Raw genomic sequence first — 20807 nt, 5'->3', positions numbered from 1 at the left:
GACATAAACTAACCTTTGTCAAGGTGTACCTATCTGCAATCTCTGCCTTCCAAGGTCCTGTTGAGGGCTACTTAGCTTTCGCTCACCCTCTCTCAGAACATTTCATGAAAGGCTTCAAAATCCTCCTGGCTGATCCATAGTCCCTAGCTGGAATCTATCCATAGTGTTACATAGTGTTACATGAAGCTACCATGGACCTTTGCCTCATCTCTTAGTCCTACTAGTCATCACCTCAGCTCATAGAGTGAACAAACTCTGCCCACTACAGAGAGATCCTCCATACTTGACTTTCCCAAGAAAGAAGTGGTACTCCGTACTGATCCATCCTTTCCCCCTAAAGTCTCTTCCTTCTTTCATGTAAATCAAGAAATAGTGCTCCTGGCATTCTTTCCTTCACCATCTGTGGGCACTGAAAGGGCACTACATACTCTCAATGGTAGCCAAATGCTAGCTTTCTATTGGTCCCGAACCAAGTGGGTTCGCAAAATATATGTTTATCATATATGTACACTACTCCAAAGGCGAGCCAGTCAGTTCCCAGTGCTTTGCACACTGGATCATAGAGACAGTTAAATTAGCATACCACCTAGCAGACTTGGACTTGTCAGACAGTCCTAGAGTTCATTCCACCAGGTCAATATTGACATCAGCAGCCCTCCATGTGGACTACTGTTAGACGTGTTGTGCAGAGCAGCTATGTGATCAACACCATCCATTCGTCCACTACTATCAGCTCAATGTGAGAGCCAGATGAGACTGCTCCTCTGGCTGGTCTGTGTTGTCACCTCTCTTCTAACAATACCTTCCTCTTCCTTTAATGGTGTGCTTACTAGTCACCCATATGTGTGATGCACAGAGACCACAACAAAGAAAGGCAGGTTGCATACATATAACTATTGTTCTTTGAGTGGTCATCTGTGCATTCACGCAACCCACCTGCTGGCCCCGCATCAGTGTTGGTGGATGTTTTTTTTCCTGTCCCTTCATCTATTATTTACACAGTGATAGTACAGTTCTGGACCTAGAAAAAAGGGCAAATGTTGGTCTCCAGTTGGACTGAGAAATTGACGGAAGCCCACATATTTACATAATGCGGGGTGGGGGGCTCCCACCAAAAAATCTAGACTTAGCTAGAGGAATCTTTCCAAATGTGGCACTGCACAAGCACAGCACTCGTGTGTGAATGCACAGATGGCCAATCAAAGAATGACAGTTACAGGTATGCAACCTGCCTTTCTGGTATATTAATAAAACAAGATTATAACTTCCATTTCTCCCAAACCCAAAGTTTGATTTAATAGTATAAGGGGAAATGTTCTATGGGATTAACAAAGCAAGATTTTCATTATTACTGAATACCATATTACAAATATGGCTGAATGATACTAACAGGACCCCATACACCATACTAATGAGAGTAAGAGAGTATACTTTTGCTTGAAAGCATATCCAGAATTACCAGGTGTTGAAAGTACATTTGAGAGTGGGTACTCTGCATAATAATACAGGAGAAGGTTGAAGCCCCATCCATGAGTGTGTTTAAGGATAAGCTGGACAGGAACATGGTAGGCATGTCATGAGTGGAGCCGACTGGAGCTGGGGATCAGACTAGATGGGAGCTTGGGAGGCCCCTTCTGACTCACTCTGTTTTTGTGTTTCTGTTTCTACCCACTGAAATGTCATGCGTTGGCTGGGCAATATGTATAGTTCCCATACAGAGATTATTTAAATTGAACTTGCATGTAATATCCTATTATGTTATGGTGTCATGGTGTGGATATTTTCATATACTACTTGAGGCAGAGTTCCATTATCAGATATTAGGCACAACAATCACTGTTTATATGCATTTTCTCCTCGTCTTCATGTGAATATGGCATTCTCCATTTAATTAATATTGACCACAACCTGCTTAACCAATGTATCATTTTTATAACTCTCCTTGATGCTAAGCCACAGCAGCATTGTATTATGCTCACTCTATTATTTGTAACCCTACATACATATTTTGGTTTTAGTATTTCAGACCTTGACAATTGGTCATTGTAAATTGAAATTGGGGAAATGATAGTCTGGATTGAAAAAAACACATGTCTAGTTCTTTGTGTCCAAAGGCAGACTGTATTTGTGATTTGCGCATGGTCACAATGTTGCATTTATACACTTCTCTTGAAAGTAAAGGGGAATTACTTAATTAGTTTACTTAATTAGTGAGCCTATGCATATTAGATGAAGTCCTACAACTCCCATCCTTCTCCAGGCTCCTGTGGATGGCAGTGGGGGTCTGGCATTCAAGAGATAGAAGTCACACATTTCTAAGGTTTGGAGTATCCCAAAAGTAGTTCTTTGAATGTTGTCCAATGGCTTTGTTATCTGAATGTATGGTGATTACTAACCTGTTCTCATGCTTCTCTGCAACCAAAGTGGTTAGACATGATGTCTAAGGCTGCAGTCCTATACATGGAATTCATGGAGGATTATTTCTAAGTAGACATGCATAGAATTGTGCTGTAAGTTACCACCCATCTGCCCAAATATCTTTCAGGCAACTGCCTGAAATAAATTAAAACCCAACCTTCTTCCAATACTGAAATTTTTCCTGAGTGCTTTCTTATTTGCTACAGATTAATAGGTGAGTTTATTCACAAGTCTAATACAGGCATTCCTCGGGTTATAAACAAATTATGTTCCTGAGAAAATGGAAATTCATCTTTAACTTGCATTAGTAACTTGCACATATCATCAGCCCTCCACATTCAGGGGGGAGGGGGTTAGGGGTTCAGGCCCCCATGAAAGTAGAAAAACCGCAAATCCCCTCGCTGCCCAAGTTCATCAGTGCCACGTCTTTGCAGCAAGGAAACGCTGAAGAGATTTCCCTCTCTGGATGGGTGGGACAGGAAGGCATGCTTTGGAGGCCTCCCTCTCTACCCTTTCATTTCCTCCTTCTCTATGGTGATGGCAATTTCCTGCAGTAATTTTTAAAAAATTAATAGGCTTTATGGCAGTTCGTTTGTGAATATGGGTTGTTCATAACTCGGATGTTTGTAACTTAGGGACTGCCTGTACAACTATGATATCATAGTTGGGGGTGGAGAGGAGCCAAGAAACCTATGTTGGAACATATCAGAAAGTAACATAAATGCAGATTTTGCATTCTTAAAAGCTTACTAGAACCTTTAACCAGGTGACACTGCTTCTGCACCCTTGTGTAGGATTTAGAATGATGCATGCAATTTCATTACAATGAAACTTTGATAGGATTGAAAACCCATCCTTTTTACTATTTCAAAGCAAACTATTCTGTAAGTTATAAATCAATAGACACTTGCCACTGCCCATTCTTATTAAAAGTGTACAGATTTACACTGAATGTGCTTCATTTTTTGAATGACTGCAGGTCGAGGAGATATGGATCAGAACGAATCAGACAATCGCAGAATAATTCGCTATCCAGATAGTCACCAGCTCTTTGTTGGCAACTTACCACATGATATTGATGAGAATGAACTGAAGGAATTCTTCATGAGTACGTGATGTATCTTTCAGTTTGCATTGGAGGAGCCATAAATCCTTAAACATATGCTAAAACTTTCTGAACTACCTCTTTAACAGACATTACAAAAATATCCTTCTGAGTTAATTACAGTGCTGTTTAGTAGATACTGTACATCTTGTTTTAATTAACAAAGCAACAATAATAAACAAAACAACTAAAATAGACAAAGAAAGCTAAAACAGACAAGGTTGCCAAGGGAATTCTATACAGAGCCAACCAATACAATCAGCCTCCCAAATCTATCGATTTTCCTGTCTTTCTGTGGTCCATGAGAATTTAACAAAAGAAAGAAATCATTAATCTGTACCACAACAGATTCCCCAATCATTTCAAATCCTCTACAGTTATCTTTCCTTTTCTAAACTCCTCAAATCCCACTAAACATGCTAAGCACAGTAAAATTCTGTTTATCGGCTGACAATATGTCAGCACGGCTAGTCTACTTGGCCATCACAACATACTCTGCCAATCCGTTTCTCCATTCTTCAATTGTTGGGGGCTCCGACAATTTCAGAAACAACTGCAATTGCCATGATTATCATATACCAAAATAATTCTAACATATTCTTTGAAAGGCTCTCTGGGACTATATTCAAAAAGCATATTCTTCATTTTGTCTCTAATAATCAATCTAAGGTGCTTAAACGGTTATCTCTTTTCAGCTTTATTATCCATTTTCCCACATCCAATTCAGATTTCCTTCTTGTGTTCTCGCCTCTTCTCCTCCACACATCCATCTTTTCTTCATAACTGTAAACAAATTAAAAATTTAAGACTACAGCTTAAAGCAGAAGAATTAGGGGAGGAGGAAATCAAGAAAAGAAGAAAAAAGAGAAGGCGGGGAAAAGAGAAAAGGACAAGAAGAGAAGTAGATAAGAGGCAATTAGTCAGCCTTCAGTCAATGTTAGAATTATTAATCCCATTCTATCTCTATGAATATATTAGTTTAGATTAGTTAAGTAAAGGCATTGTTCAGACTTTCATAGCAGGGAGCTTTAACTTCCAGTTTTTCCAAAGTCCAACAGGTGGCACTAATGATCTTCTCATACCACATCATGCTTGTTCTCTTTGTTTTCCATCACCCACAGTTGAAGAAGGGGAGAAGGAGCAAGACCAAGTCTTGCCCAGTCCCATCAGGGAGATATAATTGTTCCTTGCAACAAATCATACATAGATCAGATCCAAAACAACAGAAAAATTACTTGGCTCAAACAGGCAGCCACTCCCTCAGAAAATGGTGACGGAAGAAGGAGACACTGTCTCTTCCATCACACCAAACGTCAGGCAAGGTCAGTTTATAATGTCCAAATTTCTTCAATATAGATATCAGACAGTTTACAACTACAAAATTAAGGACTTAATTAGAGTTCAAACAGACATTAAAGGAATACCCCTTTCAAAGTCCTTTTCTAAGTAGGTAAATGCCTTGAAATCTGAATCACAGCCAAAATTGCAGCCTCAAATCTGAGCTATATGGAAAGCGTTGTTGTCCTTCAATATTCTCTTCCCAAGGTCAGTTTAATACTTAATTTTAAAATAGAAACATTAAACAGCTTTGCAAATGAGACGCCATCCATCAACGAACGATTATCTGTTTCAGAGTCTTTTCAAAATATGCAAACAAAATTCCTTGAGAGTCTAAGTTGCAGCAGTATTATTCCCTTGGCAAAAAAAAAGTTATACAGTGGTACCTTGGCTCATGAACTTAATCCGTTCCAAGCCTCTGGTCATGACCCACATTGGTCGTGAGCCAAGACAAATTTCCCCATAAGGTTCAATGTAAATAAGGTTAATCTGTTCTGTAACTATTTTTTTTTTAATCACAAAAAATTGAAGCAAAGTGACAATAACAAAGATTGCGGCCATCTCCCCCACACCCCGAGCATAAGCATGGCCATCTCCCCCCCACCCCATAGGACTGTGATCGTGGCCATAGATGGGCGCAATCATGGACGCGCTCAGGGGGAGACGGGTGTGATCACGGGTGCTCGGCAGGGAGACAGGTGCAATCGCGATCATCACCCGATGGGGAGTTCACAGCCTGAGGCAAAATTTTTCAGAAATTTCTGTTCACAACCCGATTTGGTCGTGAACTGAGGCATTCGTGAGCTGAGATACCACTGTAATGTAAAAAGAAATAGAAATAAAAATAATGTAGGAAGAAAAAGAGAATGAAAAGGAATAAATGTGGGGAGTTGACTTTATAACTATTTCAGTTCACCTTATCTTGCCATCTCGCTGTAATCAGAGCCGTAGACAGAGTCTTCATGCTTATCTGTCAGAGAGGTAAACACCTCAAGGACAATTTTATCCTCCAAAACAAGATAAGGCAGGAACAGCAACAAATGTTGCTGCCTCTGCTTCAAGTCGCCATTCCCTTGGAAGTCCCTGTACATCTTTATTTTTATAAACACTTGTGCTTCATTTTCACAGGTTTTGGTAACGTCGTGGAACTTCGCATCAATACTAAAGGCGTTGGTGGAAAACTTCCAAACTTTGGTTTTGTAGTGTTTGATGACTCTGAGCCAGTTCAGAAAATTTTATTGGCAAAAGTAAGTTACTTGTCCATAGTCCCTGTTTGGCATTTGCCAGAGAGAGGGGATTCTATTTGAATTCCTGTGTATAAATGTTCTGAATTCTGTATTCTCGAGACTTTTACGGCATTGAATGTCATATTCTAAAATATGGCTTTGGAATATTTCTCCTTGGAGTACAATTTTCCCTACCTGCAGTCTTAAGTGGTCAGGAGAGTCCAATCTATCAGCTCATTCTAATCAAGTCTAATTTTTAATGTACTATGCTTTCTTTGTGTCATCCTGTTGTGAGGAAAATGTAAATTCTAACTGAAGGTCTGTTCAGATAACATTTGCTAGCCCCTAGTGTATCTATACTGCACAGTGAAATCCAGGGACAGGCTTTGCACTTCCTTTCTTCATCCCCTCTCCACTGATAATTCTAACAGCATATCAACTATAGTTTGGCTAGAGTTTTTTTTTAATTGAAATATGCATTCTTCGTCGTGGCCTCTGTGCATCACACATATGGGTACTGCGCCTGCGCAGTGCCTGTGGCCAGAAGATTGATAGCTAATGGTTTTTGGCGGGAAGCTCCGCTCCCCTCCCCCCTGTGGCCTATAAAGAGCGGAGCGTCCGCCATTTTGTTCAGTCTTTGCAACCGCCGTTCACTGTGCCTCATGCCTCTTTTGACTTTCGCTTTGGCTATTCTTGGTTCTCTCCTTATATACTGCCCTTATACTACTTTCCCCTTACTTCGTTTCCCACTTCTGTGTAGTTTTTCTCTTGTTTTTTCTTCTTCGATCTGTCAAATATATATATATACACTTACCCTCTGCACTATCTCTCTTCTTTTTCTTCTTCTGCGATGGCGCAGCGAGCGGCTTTCCGCAAATGTGCAGACTGTGGGTCAAAAATGGCACCTACTGACCCGCACAACCTATGCCTCCTCTGCCTTGGAGAGGGGCATAGGACGGATAAGTACGTTCATTGCCTAGCCTTCTCAAAGCAGGCTAGGAAGAACCGCGAGAACCGGCTTCGGAGGCTCCTTTGGGATAGGGCTCTGATGCAATCAGACCCGCTCGTCTCTATCCCAAAACCTGGCTCCGCTTCTGTGGCTCCACCCTCACGCCCTTCGGATGAAGATGCGTCCGCTTCGGTGGCCCCCTCTGTTTCACCGAAAAAGAGGCATGAGAAGCGGAAGCATGCCGAAGAGAATCTGGCAGGCCATAAGAAGGCCAGAAAAGAGAAGGCCTCTAAGCCTCCGAAGAAGGCTAAGTCCACGGACTGTTCCCGACATCAGGACTCGGAGCTGACGGGACCCTCAGTAGCGGTGGCGGTTACGATACCGACCCCGCCCAAACCGATCCTTCAGGAGGCCATGCGGGTTACCCCTCAAGGGTTTCCCCGACGTGCAGTCAACCTCCCACCTGCACCCCTTCCAACTTTACGGGGGTCTATTTCGGATGGGGAAATCCAGGACTCCCCTCCTAGAGCGAGGTCACCGACACCGATGCCCGCGGTGACGTTGGAGACAGAAGCTGGCCTGTCCCCACCAGGGAATCGGAGGAGCTGCTCGGTAGAGCAACGCCCAGAGAGTTGGCGTCGTCCTTACTACCAACCTTGGGGAGACCCGCTCTCTGTGGGGTACTACCCTGCTCCCAGGGAGCGATCCTCACCTCCGCCCCACGACCAACCGCGGTCTGTGGATTCGAGGAGGGTGCCACCTCGATCCCCACAAAGCGAAAGCAGCTGCTCCTTCTCGCCGGCGGAGTCATCATCTTCTGCCCCACCATACTACGGTGCTGATTCGGATATCTCTGAAGTAGACTCAACCTCCCCGGACGTCATGGTGACATCCCAGGATCCTGCGTCACCCAGTGAGTCACACGTCTCCTTCACGGAGCTGATGTCAAGGCTTGTCCAGTCCCTGGACATCGACGCTGCCCAGCGCCCAGGACCTTCGACGGACAAGTTTTACGACATCGTCCGCGGGGAGCAATCGACTTCCATCGTTCTGCCGCTTATAACTACCCTGCGGTAGGCGATGACGCAGCCCTGGGACCTACCTTCACATCCTCAGCCGACATCCAGGAGATATGAGTCTATGTACAGGGTCCAGGAAGAAGACATCCCCTTCCTGCTAAAGCACCCGAAACCAAACTCGGTGGTCGTCGAATCCTTGCAAGGCAGAGAGGTGAGAGGACATACGGCACCGAGGGATAAGGAGGGCCGGAAAATAGATTCCCTGGCCAGGCGAGTCTATGCTGCCTCGGGCTTAGGACTTCGCATTTCCAACTACGAGGCGACGTTGGCGCGATATCAATATTTTATTATGCAGTGCCCCCACAACGTCGCCTCTACCCTCCCAGACCACCAGGGTCACTTTGCGAAGGTCCTAATCAAAGAAGCCATGCAGGTCGCGGTGCAGCAGTTGTCCACGGCACGTCACCATGTGGACACTGACTCCCGGGCCTTGGTCGGTGCCGTTTCCCTCCGGAGACACGCATGGCTTCGGAATTGTAATTTCCTGGAGGAAACCAAGCGGCGAATAGAAGAGATGCCTTTTGATGGTTCCGGGCTCTTCCATTCACGTACCGACCACAAACTCAAGAAACTGCACGAGTCAAGAATGACGGCACGCAGGATGGAGATCCAGTCACACAGCAGACGTAAGTGGTCCTGGAATCAGCCATCCTACAACCAGTCATACCAGCAGACAGCTGCTGCAACACCGCCAGCAACAGCATCAACAGCACCACCGCCCTCAGCCCCAACAGCACTTCCAACAGGGCCACCGTCGTTTCGACGATCGGATTCAGTGTTGACGGGACTGGCGAACCACTCCTCATGCTCCTCTAATACCCACCCCCCTCTCATCTGGGGATCGGCTCCGAAGCCGACTCCCCATTGGGAGTCCATCACATCTGACCGGTGGGTATTATCCATCGTTAAACACGGCTATTGAATAGAATTCGACATCGTTCCTCCATTGAGTCCGATCCGGTCTACTTCATGTTCGCCGGTACTTCTCAACGAAATACAGCAACTTCTCCTTAAAAGAGCAATTCGTCAAGTATTTCCATCTGATGGACTTCACGGATTCTATTCCAGATACTTTACGGTCCCCAAGTGGGATGGTGGTCTACGTCCAATTTTGGATTTGCGGGACTTGAATAAGTTTATTATACCGAGAAAGTTTCGTATGACCACCCTTCAAAACATTTTCCCGTTGTTAAGGAGAGGTAATTGGTTCGCCTCACTGGACCTGAAGGACGCCTACTTTCATATTTCAATGCATCCAACTTACAGGTGTTTCCTCCGTTTTGCTGTTGCAAACCAACTTTATGAGTTCACAGTTTTACCCTTTGGACTGGCTACGGCTCCGAGAGTTTTTACCAAATGCATGGCTCCTGTCTGTGCCTTCGTACTCCTTCAGGGCATACATATTTACCCGTACCTCGATGACTGGCTGTTGGTCTCGCAATCCAAAGAAGGACTCCTAGACACCATCCATACAACCCGTACCTTACTAGATAGTCTGGGCCTACGTATTAATACAGGGAAATCTTCTCTTCTTCCGACACAGATGCTCACCTTCATTGGAGCCCGCTTGGATTCGATGTTGGAGAAAGCCTTCCTCCCTCAGGACAGACAGCAGACTCTCGCTCACCATATCCATCGAATCCGACGAGAGGGAACGGTTACAGCGAGATCCATCCAGAGGGTCCTGGGGTATATGGCTTCCTCAGTTGCCGTAGTTCCACATGCCAGACTTTGGCTTCGCCCACTACAACGATTCTTCAACAAGGTGTATCATCCACAAAGAGATCCACAGTCGAAACGGATTCGGATCCCGTCTTCCGTGCTCCACTCCCTGTGCTGGTGGCTGAAACCGACCAATCTCATGATGGGAGTCCCCTTCAGGGCGCGACCTCCTTCGATAACTCTCGGTACCGATGCGTCTCTCCTAGGATGGGGGGCAATATGCTCTGGCCTGTCTACCCAGGGAATGTGGACTCGTCTAGAATCCACGAATCATATCAACTTCCTAGAGCTGCTGGCAGTCTTCAAAGCCCTTCGTTCTTTCGAAGACCTCCTTCATCATCGTATCGTTCAGATAACTTTGGACAATATAGTGACCGTTTTTTATCTGAACAAGCAAGGAGGGACGAAGTCACCAACCTTAGCCAGGCTTTCTATGAGAATTTGGGACTGGTGCATTCAGAGACACATTACTCTGATGGCCGTTCATCTGGCTGGCATAGACAACGTGCACGCGGATCTTCTCAGCAGACACATCTTCTTCTCATGAGTGGGAACTGGATCCTCATACGCGCAACCACCTTTTCAGGTGCTGGGGGTTCCCCGATGTGGACTTATTCACTACTCGACAGAACAGAGTATGCGAGACTTACTGTTCCAGAGCGGGAATTGGACAAGCATCCCTAGGGGACGCATTCATGATCCCTTGGGACAACATTAACTTCTATGCTTTCCCTCCGATCCCTCTTCTGATGAGGGTCATAGCAAAGATAGTGAGCGACCGTGCATCGGGGATACTAGTTGCCCCTTGGTGGCCACATCAAGTGTGGTTTGCGAAACTGCTCGACATCTCCCGCGGGGAGTTTCTTCATCTTCCGGCACTTCCATATCTTATAATGCAAATGGACGGCACACTTCGTCACCCGGACTTGCTCTCATTGAACCTGACAGCGTGGCGGATTCAATGATTGACCTTCCATTGGGGCCGACAACGGATTCGAGAGCCTCGAATCCGACAGCTTCTATTAATCCATCGGTATCGACGATTACTTCGACCGCTTTGGTTCCGATTCTCGAATCCAACCATGCGGGTGCCTCTCACTGCCACAGTCTCTCCGTACCATCCGGTTCGAGACAGACCCCGTTGAATTCGAACCCAATGCTCTTGCACCCTGAGATTCAGCATATTATTGACTCTGCCCTAAAGCCGTCCACAAGGAAGTCATATACGGCTAAATGGAAACATTTTTCCACCTTCGCCGAGTCTCATTCGTTCTCCCCACTTGTCTCATCAATCGAACAAATTCTTCAGTTCCTTCTTGAGTTGCATCACTCTCGATTGAAGCCGTCTTCTATTAAAGTGTATACGGCCGCAATAGCCTACTACCGTGGCTTAGTCGACGGATCACCCCTATTTTCTCATCCTATCCTCAAGAGATTTTTGAAAGGACTGTATAATCTTAATCCATCGATTAGACCGGTTATGCCCACGTGGAGCCTTTCTGTAGTTCTACAGGCCCTTATGAAGGCCCCCTTTGAACCTTTGGCGACTGTGGATCTCCGATTAGTTTCTTGGAAGACGGCGTTCCTTGTAGCTGTCACGTCAGCCTGGAGGGCCAGTGAACTTTGTGCTCTCCGCGTCAACCCTCCTTATCTAAACTTCCACAGAGAAAAGGTCGTTTTACATCTCGATCCATCTTTCCTGCCCAAAGTCTCTACACCTTTCCATACAGGACAAGACATTGTACTACCTGCCTTTTTTCCATCACCGTCGAATCCCTTGGAAAGATACTTGCACTCCCTCGACGTTCAGTGTTGTTTAGCCTTTTATCGATCGCAAATGGAGTCTATTCAGCAATCCAATAAACTGTTCATCAAATATTCGGCTAGAGATCAGGGCGACCCAGTCACTCCACAAAGGCTTTCTAAATGGATAGTCCACACTATTGTCTTGTGTTATCAGTTAGCTAAGCTCGAGCTGCCTTCAGTTCCCCGCGGCCATTCTACTAGAGCTGTTGCAACCTCGTCTGCGTTCGCAGCGGGGGTCCCGATTGATGATGTCTGCCAAGCCGCTACTTGGGCAAACCCTTGCACCTTCGCCAGGCACTACCGTCTCGATGTTCGAGCTCAACGGGATTGCTCCTTTGGTAGAGCTGTACTCTCCTCTGTTCTTCACTGAGGACACCTTCCCTCCTTCTTGATGGTAAGCTTGTTAATCGACCCATATGTGTGATGCACAGAGGCCACGACAAAGAAAAGCAGGTTGCTTACCTGTAACTGATGTTCTTCGAGTGGCCATCTGTGCAGTCACACAACCCACCCGCCGGCCCCGCTCGGTGTCGGTGAGTGGATGCATCGACAGCTCGGTGTCGATGAGAAAGGCATCTTCGGTACCGACCATCCCCCTTTTTTACGGTAACGACAAAAAAAAAAGATTTAAAATTATTAAGATATCGTACGTTCGGTTGCAAAGACTGAACAAAATGGCGGATGCTCTGCTCTTTATAGGCCACAGGGGGGAGGGGAGCGGAGCTTCCCGCCAAAAACTATTAGCTATCAATCTTCCGGCCAGAGGCATTGCGCAGGCGCAGTACCCATATGTGTGACTGCACAGATGGCCACTCGAAGAACATCAGTTACAGGTAAGCAACCTGCTTTTCTTCCTGACCCCACAGTCCAAACCTCAGTTTGAACCTCCATGTAGGTTCATGGAGATTGAGTAATGAAATATGTCCTCCTCCAGTTCAACTATTACATGCTATATGCACTGTGAAACACTTACTGATGAATGTATTCATAGTAATAGAATAGTCCTACCTAACACAAGGTTGGGTCGATTATTATATTTGACACACCAGTGAAGAGTAAGAATTACAATTCGTAATTTCAATTACAAAATTACAAAACTTGATTACTGTTAACCACTGTCCTAGAAAGGAATAAATTAGAACAGAACAAGTTGTACATTTGTTAGATGCAGCATAAACTATTGAATAGAATGCAGATAGAACTACAGTGGTATCTTGGCTCACAAACTTAATCCATTCCAGGACTCTGGTCATGACCGAAATTGGTCATGAGCCAAGTTAAATTTCCCCATAAGGTTCAATGTAAATAAGGTTAATCCATTCTGTAACCATTTTTTAAAACAGAAAAATGTGAAGCAAAGTGACAACAACAAAGATTGCGGCCATCTCCCCCCCACCCCAAGCACAAGTGCGCCATCTCCCCGCCCCCACAGCACGACTGAGATCGTGCCTGTCATCCCTGCAGGCACCCATCATCCTGGCACTCTGGGGGTGGGGAGAGACGGGCATGATCACAGGTACACTGGGGGAGGGAGAGATGGGTGCAAATGGTGCACTGGGGATGGGGAGATGGCCGCAATTGCAGTTCCAATCGTACAGGAAAGGCATGCCTGATCAGAGGCATGCTCCTGCAGGATAGACAGGAGGAATCTCAGCCATCTCCTGCGGCTCTGCTTTGCTGCTCCCGTCTTTCCTGCAGCAGTGCGCCTCTGATCATGCACACCTCCCCTGCATGAACGGAACTGCAATCGTGGCCATCTCCCCACTCGGGGCGGGGCGTGGGGGAGAGATGGCTGCAATCTTGGTCACCACCCAAAGCGGTGTTTGCGACCCAAGTCAATATTTTTCAGAAATTTTTGTTCGTGACCCTATTTGTTCGTGAACCAAGGCGTTCGGGAACTGAGGTACCACTGTACATTGTAAAGTTTTGAATTTACTACATTTGAATAGCAGGAAGAGAGAATCTGTATGCATTGGCAAATGACCACTTGTTTATCATGTTCAGATAATCAGCTGAATTGAAAATTAGAACACCATAAGCTCCCAGCCCTTTTCTTGCTAGAAGAAAGATGTGAACTCTGATGACTAAGAATGAGCAATGCCTCAAAATTAGAACTTAGGGACCGTTCAAAGTCTGGCAGCAGCTTCTTGATGGATTTTAGTGCTAGCAAAGTTACGATATTAAGGACATAGCACCTGAGTGCCAACTGAACGTTTGATCAATAAGCTCTGAGGACATGATTTTGCTAATAACATTTAGCAGTAACATCTGTGCATGACATGTGCAATATGCTATGATAAGCCTGCTAGGAAGTTCCAAAAGTTTACCATTGGGTGGGGTTTCAAGAATGAAGTACATGAGCTGGATACTTGCTGCTTACTCCACTCTACATACAAATCCATAGTGATGAATATTGGCCGAACATGTCAACTCTTGATTCTCTTCAAAGGTTCACAGGACAGAGTAAGTTGTCTGTATTCAAAATGAAATGTTAAAATGAACAGTTTCCCACAACCAGAAGTTAATATTGCAAGTAAACAGTCTAGGAATGCCTTATGCTTTTGCATTGTTAAAGCTTAGCATTTGTGAACCAGAATTTTGCCTGGATATGAGATTGCAGAGAACCCCCATGTAAGCCATTTTGAACTTTCAAAAGAAAGAACAGGTTTGTAGTTGTTGTTAGTCACGAAGTCGTGTCCGACCCATCGTGACCCCATGGACAACACTCCTCCAGGCCTTCCTGTCCTCCACTATCTCCCGGAGTCCACCTAAGCTCACACCAACTCCCTCAGTGACTCCATCTAGCCACCTCATCCTCTGCCGTCCCCTTCTTCTTTTGCCATCTATTGTTCCCAGCATTAGACTCTTCTCCAGGGAGTCCTTCCTTCTCATTAGGTGGTCAAAGAATTTGAGTTTCATCTTCAGGATCTGGCCTTCTAAAGAGCAGACAGGGTTGATCTCCTCTAGGACTGACTGGTTTGATCACCTTGCGGTCCAAGGGACTCGCAGGAGTCTCCTCCAGTACCACAATTCAAAGGCCTCAATTCTTCGGTGCTCAGCCTTCCTTAGGGTCCAGCTTTCACAGCCATACATTGCAACTGGGAAAACCATAGCCTTGACTATACGCACTTTTGTTGGCAGGGTGATGTCTCTGCTTTTTAGTATGCTGTCTAGATTTGCCATAGCTTTCCTCCCCAGGAGCAAGCGTCTTTTAATTTCTTAGCTGCAGTCCCCATCTGTGGTGATCTTGGAGCTCAGGAAAATAAAATCTGTCACTACCTCCATTTCTTCCCCATCTATTTGCCAGGAAGTGATAGGACCGGATGCCATGATCTTAGTTTTCTTAATGTTGAGTTTCAAGCCAACTTTTTTGCTCTCCTCCTTCACCCGCATCAAGAGGCATTTTAGTTCCTCTTCACTTTCTGCCATTGGAGTCGTATTGTCTGCATATCTGTGGTTGTTGATATTTCTCCCAGCAATCTTAATTCCAACTGGTGATTCATCTAGCTCTGCCTTTCTCATGATGTGCTCTGCATATAAGTTAAATAGACAGGGTGACAGTATACAGCCTTGCCAAACTCCTTTCTCAAGTTTGAACCAATCAGTGGTTCCATGTCCAGTTCTCACTGTTGCTTCTTGACCCGCATATAGGTTTCTCAAGAGACAAATAAGATGGTCTGGTACTCCCATCTCTTTAAGAACTTGCCACAATTTGTTGTGATCCATACAATCAAAGGCTTTAGCATAGTCAATGAAGCAGAAGTAGATGTTTTTCTAGAACTCCTTAGCTTTCTCCATGATCCAGCGTATGTTGGCAATTTGATCTCTAGTTCCTCTCCCTCTTCGAAATCCTGCTTGTACTTCTGGTAGTTCTCAGTTCACATACTGCTGGAGCCTAGTTTGTAGGATTTTGAGCATCACTTTGCTAGCATGTGAAATGAGTGCAATGGTGTGGTAGTTTGAACATTCTTTGGCATTGCCCTTCTTTGGGATGGGAATGTAAACTGACCTTTTCCAATCCTGCGGCCACTGTTGAGTTTTCCAAATTTGCTGGCATATTGAGTGTAACACTTTTACTGCATCGTCTTTTAGGATTTTGAATAGCTCAGCTGGAATACTGTCACCTCCACTAGCTTTGTTGTTGCTCAGACTTCCTACGGCCCATGTGACTTCACATTCCAGGATGTCTGGCTCGAGGTCAGTGACCACCCCATCATGGTTATCAGGGACGTTAAGCTCTTTCTTGTATAGTTCTTCTGTGTAATCTTGCCATCTCTTCTTAATCTGTTCTGCCTCTGTTAGGTCCCTGCCATTTTGGTCCTTTATCATGCCCATCTTTGCATGAAACGTTCCCTTTATATCTCCAATTTTCTTGAAGAGATCTCTGGTCCTCCCTATTCTATTGTTTTCCTCTGTTTCTTTGCACTGTTCATTTAAGAAGGCATTCTTATCTCTTCTAGCTATTCCCTGGAATTCTGCATTCAATTGTTTTTATCTTTCTCTTTCTCCCTTGCTTTTCGCTTCTTTCCTCAGCTATTTGTAAAGCTTCCTCAGACAGCCATTTTTCTTTCTTGCATTTCTTTTTCTTTGGGATGGTTTTAGTTATGAACCTCCATCTGTAGTTCTTCAGGCACTGTATCAGATCTAATTCCTTAAATCTATTTGTCACCTCTACTGTATATTCATCAGGGATATGATTTAGGTCATACCTGAGTGGCCTAGTGCTTTTCCCTACTTTCTTCAACTTCAAGCCTAAATTTTGCAACAAGAAGCTCATGATCTGAGCCACAGTCAACTCCTGGTCTAGTTTTTACTGACTGTATAGAGCTTCTCCATCTTTGGCTGAAGAGCACATAGTCAATCTGATTTCTGTGTTGACCATCTGGTGATGTCCATGTGTAGAGTCGTCTCTTGGGTTGTTGGAAAAAAGTGTTTATTATGACCATCATATTCTTTTGACAAAATTCTACCAGCCTGTGCCCTGCTTCATTTTGTACTCCAAGGCCAAACTTGCCTGTTATTCCAGTTATCTTTTGGCTTCCTACTTTAGCATTCCAATCCCCCATGATGATAAGGACATCATTTTTTGGAGTTAATTCTAGAAGGTGTTCATAGAACTGATCAACTTCAGCCTCTTCAGCACCAGTGGTTGGGGCATAGACTTGGACTATTGTGATGTTGGATGGTTTGCCTTGGATTCGAACTGAGATCATTCTGTCATTTTGGAGATTGTATCCCAGTACTGCTTTTCCTACTCTTTTATTGACTATGAAGGCTACTCCATTTCTTCCGAGGGATTCTTGCCCGCAGTGGTATACCTGATAGTCATCTGAATTAAATTCACCCATTCCGGTCCATTTTAGTTCACTGATTCCTAAGATGTCGATGTTCAGTCTTGTCATCTCTTGTTTGACCACATCCACCTTGCCTTGATTCATGGATCTTACATTCCAGGTTCCTATGGAGTATAGATCTTTGCAGCATCGGACTCTCCTTTCACTAGCAGATACATCAGCAACTGAGTGTCCTTTCGGCTTTGACCCAGTTGCTTCATTCTTTCTGGCGCTACTAGTACTAGCCCTTTGCTCTTCCCCAGTAGCATACTGGACACCTTCCGACCTGAGGAGCTCATCTTCCAGCGTCATATCTTTTTGCCTTTTGGTACTGTCCATGGGGTTTTCATGGCAAAGATACTGGAGTGGGTTGCCATTTCCTTCTCCAGTGGATCACGTTTTGTCAGAGCTCTCTGCTATGACCTGTCCGTCTTGGGTGCCCCTGCATGGCATAGCTCATAGCTTCATTGAGCTATGCAAGCCCCTTTGCCACAACAAGGCAGTGATCCATGAAGGAGAAGAACAGGATACGATTAACCAAAAATAAAAAATACTGATATTGGTAACGCACCTAAAATGGAAAGTATAGCAGTTAGTGTTGGACTGAGACTCAAGAAACCTGAGTTCTAATCTCCTTTTGACCTTGCAACTCAGTGGGTGAAGCTTAGCTCAGTGAGCCAAGCTTAATTTTCACTGAGTCTCTGTAAAGGTAAAATAAAGGGGGTGGGATCAAGCCTTGGGCTCCTTGAAGGAAAAGTGGGGTATAAATGAAGCAGTTCAGTGATGTGCACATATTAAAAACATGACAGTTCTTGCCCGCATTCTTATAATCTAAAAATATGAGACACACAAGGAAAATGAGCTGAGGAGAAAAGAGGAAAACAATGCCGCTGTTCTTCAAAGTTGCTTAGATCTTACATTGACTAACATGAATGGAAACAGCCCAGAGAAAGGAGTAGCCAAATGGCAGTTGGTCTCTCAGCCATTTCTTCCTCTGCAAAATGGCTACAGATCATATGTGACAGTTGAGGGAACAAAAAGACCCGATGGCATTTTGTCTCTGAACAGTTTGCAAATACATGGGGAATGCTCACCACATTAGTCAACCTTCTCCAATTGGTGGCTGTCCATGGCCCCATTGCAAAGAAAGAAGTATTTTCCAGTATTGCTGCTGAGATTCTTTAAACTGAGGATGTCAAGGATTGAACTTGGAATAACTTGCATGAAAAAGCATGTATTATACTGAACTTTGGACATTTTTAAACTAAGTTTTTGGTATCAACACTTTTTTTCTCCCTCACCCAAAAGCCAATTATGTTCCGTGGTGAAGTACGCTTGAATGTAGAAGAAAAAAAGACCAGAGCTGCTCGTGAACGGGAGACTCGAGGTGGTGGTGATGACCGCAGGGATATTCGGCGCAACGACAGAGGTCCTGGGGGTCCACGTGGCATAGTGGGTGGTGGAATGATGCGAGACCGTGATGGAAGAGGGCCTCCTCTAAGGGGTGGCATGGCCCAGAAACTTGGTTCTGGAAGAGGAACTGGGCAGATGGAAGGCCGGTTTGCAGGTCAACGTCGCTGAAGATCCGTGTTGGCAGGCAGTCTTGGCAGTGATACATTATTCGTCGTGTTTGCATTCTTGTTTATTTTCTGGCTTTGGAATGTAACACAGCCTTTTTGATCATTTCTTTGATGTGAAAAACATCTTTTGGTTACCAGTTAAATTGAAGTGGACGTTCTTCCCCCAGTTTCTCAAAGAAGTCACACTGTTAACTTATAAATTAGACTTGGAGATTAAGGACTGAGAAATGACCATTTAAACTTTCTACAGCAACAACGAAAGGACAAAGTGTGTGTCTAACTGAGTTAAGGTCCTTCCAGTGTAAAAACAAATCCTTTTGCTGCACATTTTGTGTGTTACTATATCTGCTAATTACTGTTGGAAACGCAAATAGTGCAATCTTTGCAATTGGAGAAGTTTGCCCTTTTTTCCTTTTAGAACACTTGGCTCCAAACAACTCATGTTTTTATGAACTTAACCGCACTAATGGGTACTTGACTCGTTTTACATTGACATCTGCTGAAAGCAGCAAGAAAAAAGTAGTTTGTGAAATGATGCGGGCATCTGCTCTGCTTGCTGTGACCAATATATGTACACACACAAACCTTAAGACTATAACTATGTTCCAGAAGGAAACCATTTAGTTGTAAACACAAATGTAAAGCTTCAAAAATCATAGTCCTGAATATCAAACAAGTTTTAAAAAAAAGATTTTACGAGCTCCCTGCCTCTCTCTCCAAAGCAGGGATGGCTGATTGCTCAACACACTCCTCCTCCCTTTTTCCCTTTCTGTAAGCAGTGTACAGTGAAAATTGTCTTTACTGTATTGAGGTCTCTGGTAATGTAATAAGCATGATGGTGCCTTCTATTAAATACATCATTCCAGTCTTGCTGGTGATTTTGTACAGTATAGTGTATGAATGGCTGTGTTGCAAAACTTTAACAGCTGTAAAAATGTTTATAAAATCATTGTATAAAAATTGCAGTATCTTTAAATCAGTAAAAGTTACTGGATTATAATCTGCCTAGCTCTACAGCTAACAAGTTTCTGAAGTCCTTGAAGAAGGGAGAAATGAAGCAGTAGCTGTATTTTTTACAGAAGTGGAGCTATGGAACTGAGTGTGCATTCTTGCATAGACAAGTCCAAAGTTAATCAAGTGTGTACCTTCATTTTAAGTGTATTTCAAATAACATGTTTAACAATAAAATGTGTTGTTCAAGGATACTGCAATTTTCACAGGGCAGGGTAATAGCTCAAGTATTTGCTATTCCAGTTTTTGAACTGTCACCAATTTTGCACAAACCTTCAAACAATGTTGATGCCTATGTGGCTCAGATTTGTACATGGAGGGAAGACCTCCTCTTGTGTACTTGGACTTTGTAGAGTTTCTTGGTGAGAGGTTTGCTGTTTCCAGGTTCCTGTTTGCATAGAGAGCACATTCCAGAAAACTGCAAATGTAGCAAACAATTCTCCCTGGCTTCACACTGGACAACTCAGCAAACCTCAGGCTTACTCTTGAGGAGGGGAGGCAAAAGCATGTGACCACTCAGAGCTGCTCTAAGCATGGAAGACCTCACTTGTTATGATGTAACAAAAACACCTAACACAAGGAGCATTTGGTTAAAGTAACCTCCTGCTGTTTCCTATGAATGTGGAAAATCTTGCCTATGTATTAGGGTGGGGGAGTGAGTTTCTATCATCCTATTTCACATATACACCCCAAACTGAGGTCTTCCATGTTTGACGGTAAGTCTTGCACTATTTTCATACACTTTCTGGGACACATTTCTCTATTTCCATGTTTATATTTTGGGGTGTTTTTTTGTGTTGAACTGTTTCATTTTCAAATGATACCTGGAAATATAGTACTTGAATGCCTCACCACAAACCATAAACTTGACTTAAGTTTGAAGCCTTTCTTTAAACTGTTGTTTTCAGCAGTTTGCTTACCAGTGTTTTGTGTTCCTTGACTTTTAAAAGTGCTATGGTATTGCCCTGCTATCTTCTGTAAAACTGTTAAGGCAAATGGCACTGGAGGACTGATCAGAAAAGACCTAACTATTAGAGGAGCTACTGAGCCATTCAGTTTTCCGGCTTGCTTCTTTAAATGCCATGAAATAACAATATTGGAAGCATATACAGAAGTTTACATGGTGATCATTCACCTATTGTACTGTGGACTCGTAGTGTTTTTGTCCCTCCTTTCAATAAATGTACCTCTAAAAGGAAAAGCAACAGATCTTTGACCTGTTAAACTGCTGATTTGTTGA

General features: G+C 44.1%; 1 protein-coding gene across 5 annotated transcripts in view; it reads left to right on the top strand.

The window, feature by feature from the left end:
* Positions 1-19421, top strand: part of LOC123031876 (ras GTPase-activating protein-binding protein 2) — an 83440-nt gene extending 64019 nt beyond the window's left edge. For all 5 annotated transcript variants that reach the window (XM_044447320.1, XM_044447318.1, XM_044447321.1 and 2 more), the window contains 3 exons: positions 3398-3526; positions 5990-6108; positions 18285-19421. In XM_044447320.1, the coding sequence (XP_044303255.1) occupies positions 3398-3526; positions 5990-6108; positions 18285-18557 (521 nt within the window). In that variant the 3' untranslated portion in view covers positions 18558-19421. The remainder of the gene's footprint in view (positions 1-3397; positions 3527-5989; positions 6109-18284) is intronic.
* The last annotated feature ends 1386 nt before the right edge of the window (positions 19422-20807 follow it).

The sequence above is a fragment of the Varanus komodoensis genome, unplaced genomic scaffold (assembly GCF_004798865.1).
Source record: "Varanus komodoensis strain SLA01 unplaced genomic scaffold, ASM479886v1 scaffold51, whole genome shotgun sequence".
In the NCBI taxonomy this organism is placed as follows: Eukaryota; Metazoa; Chordata; class Lepidosauria; order Squamata; family Varanidae; genus Varanus; species Varanus komodoensis.
Note: the sequence above shows the minus strand (reverse complement) of the source record. Positions and strands in the feature narration are given on the sequence as shown.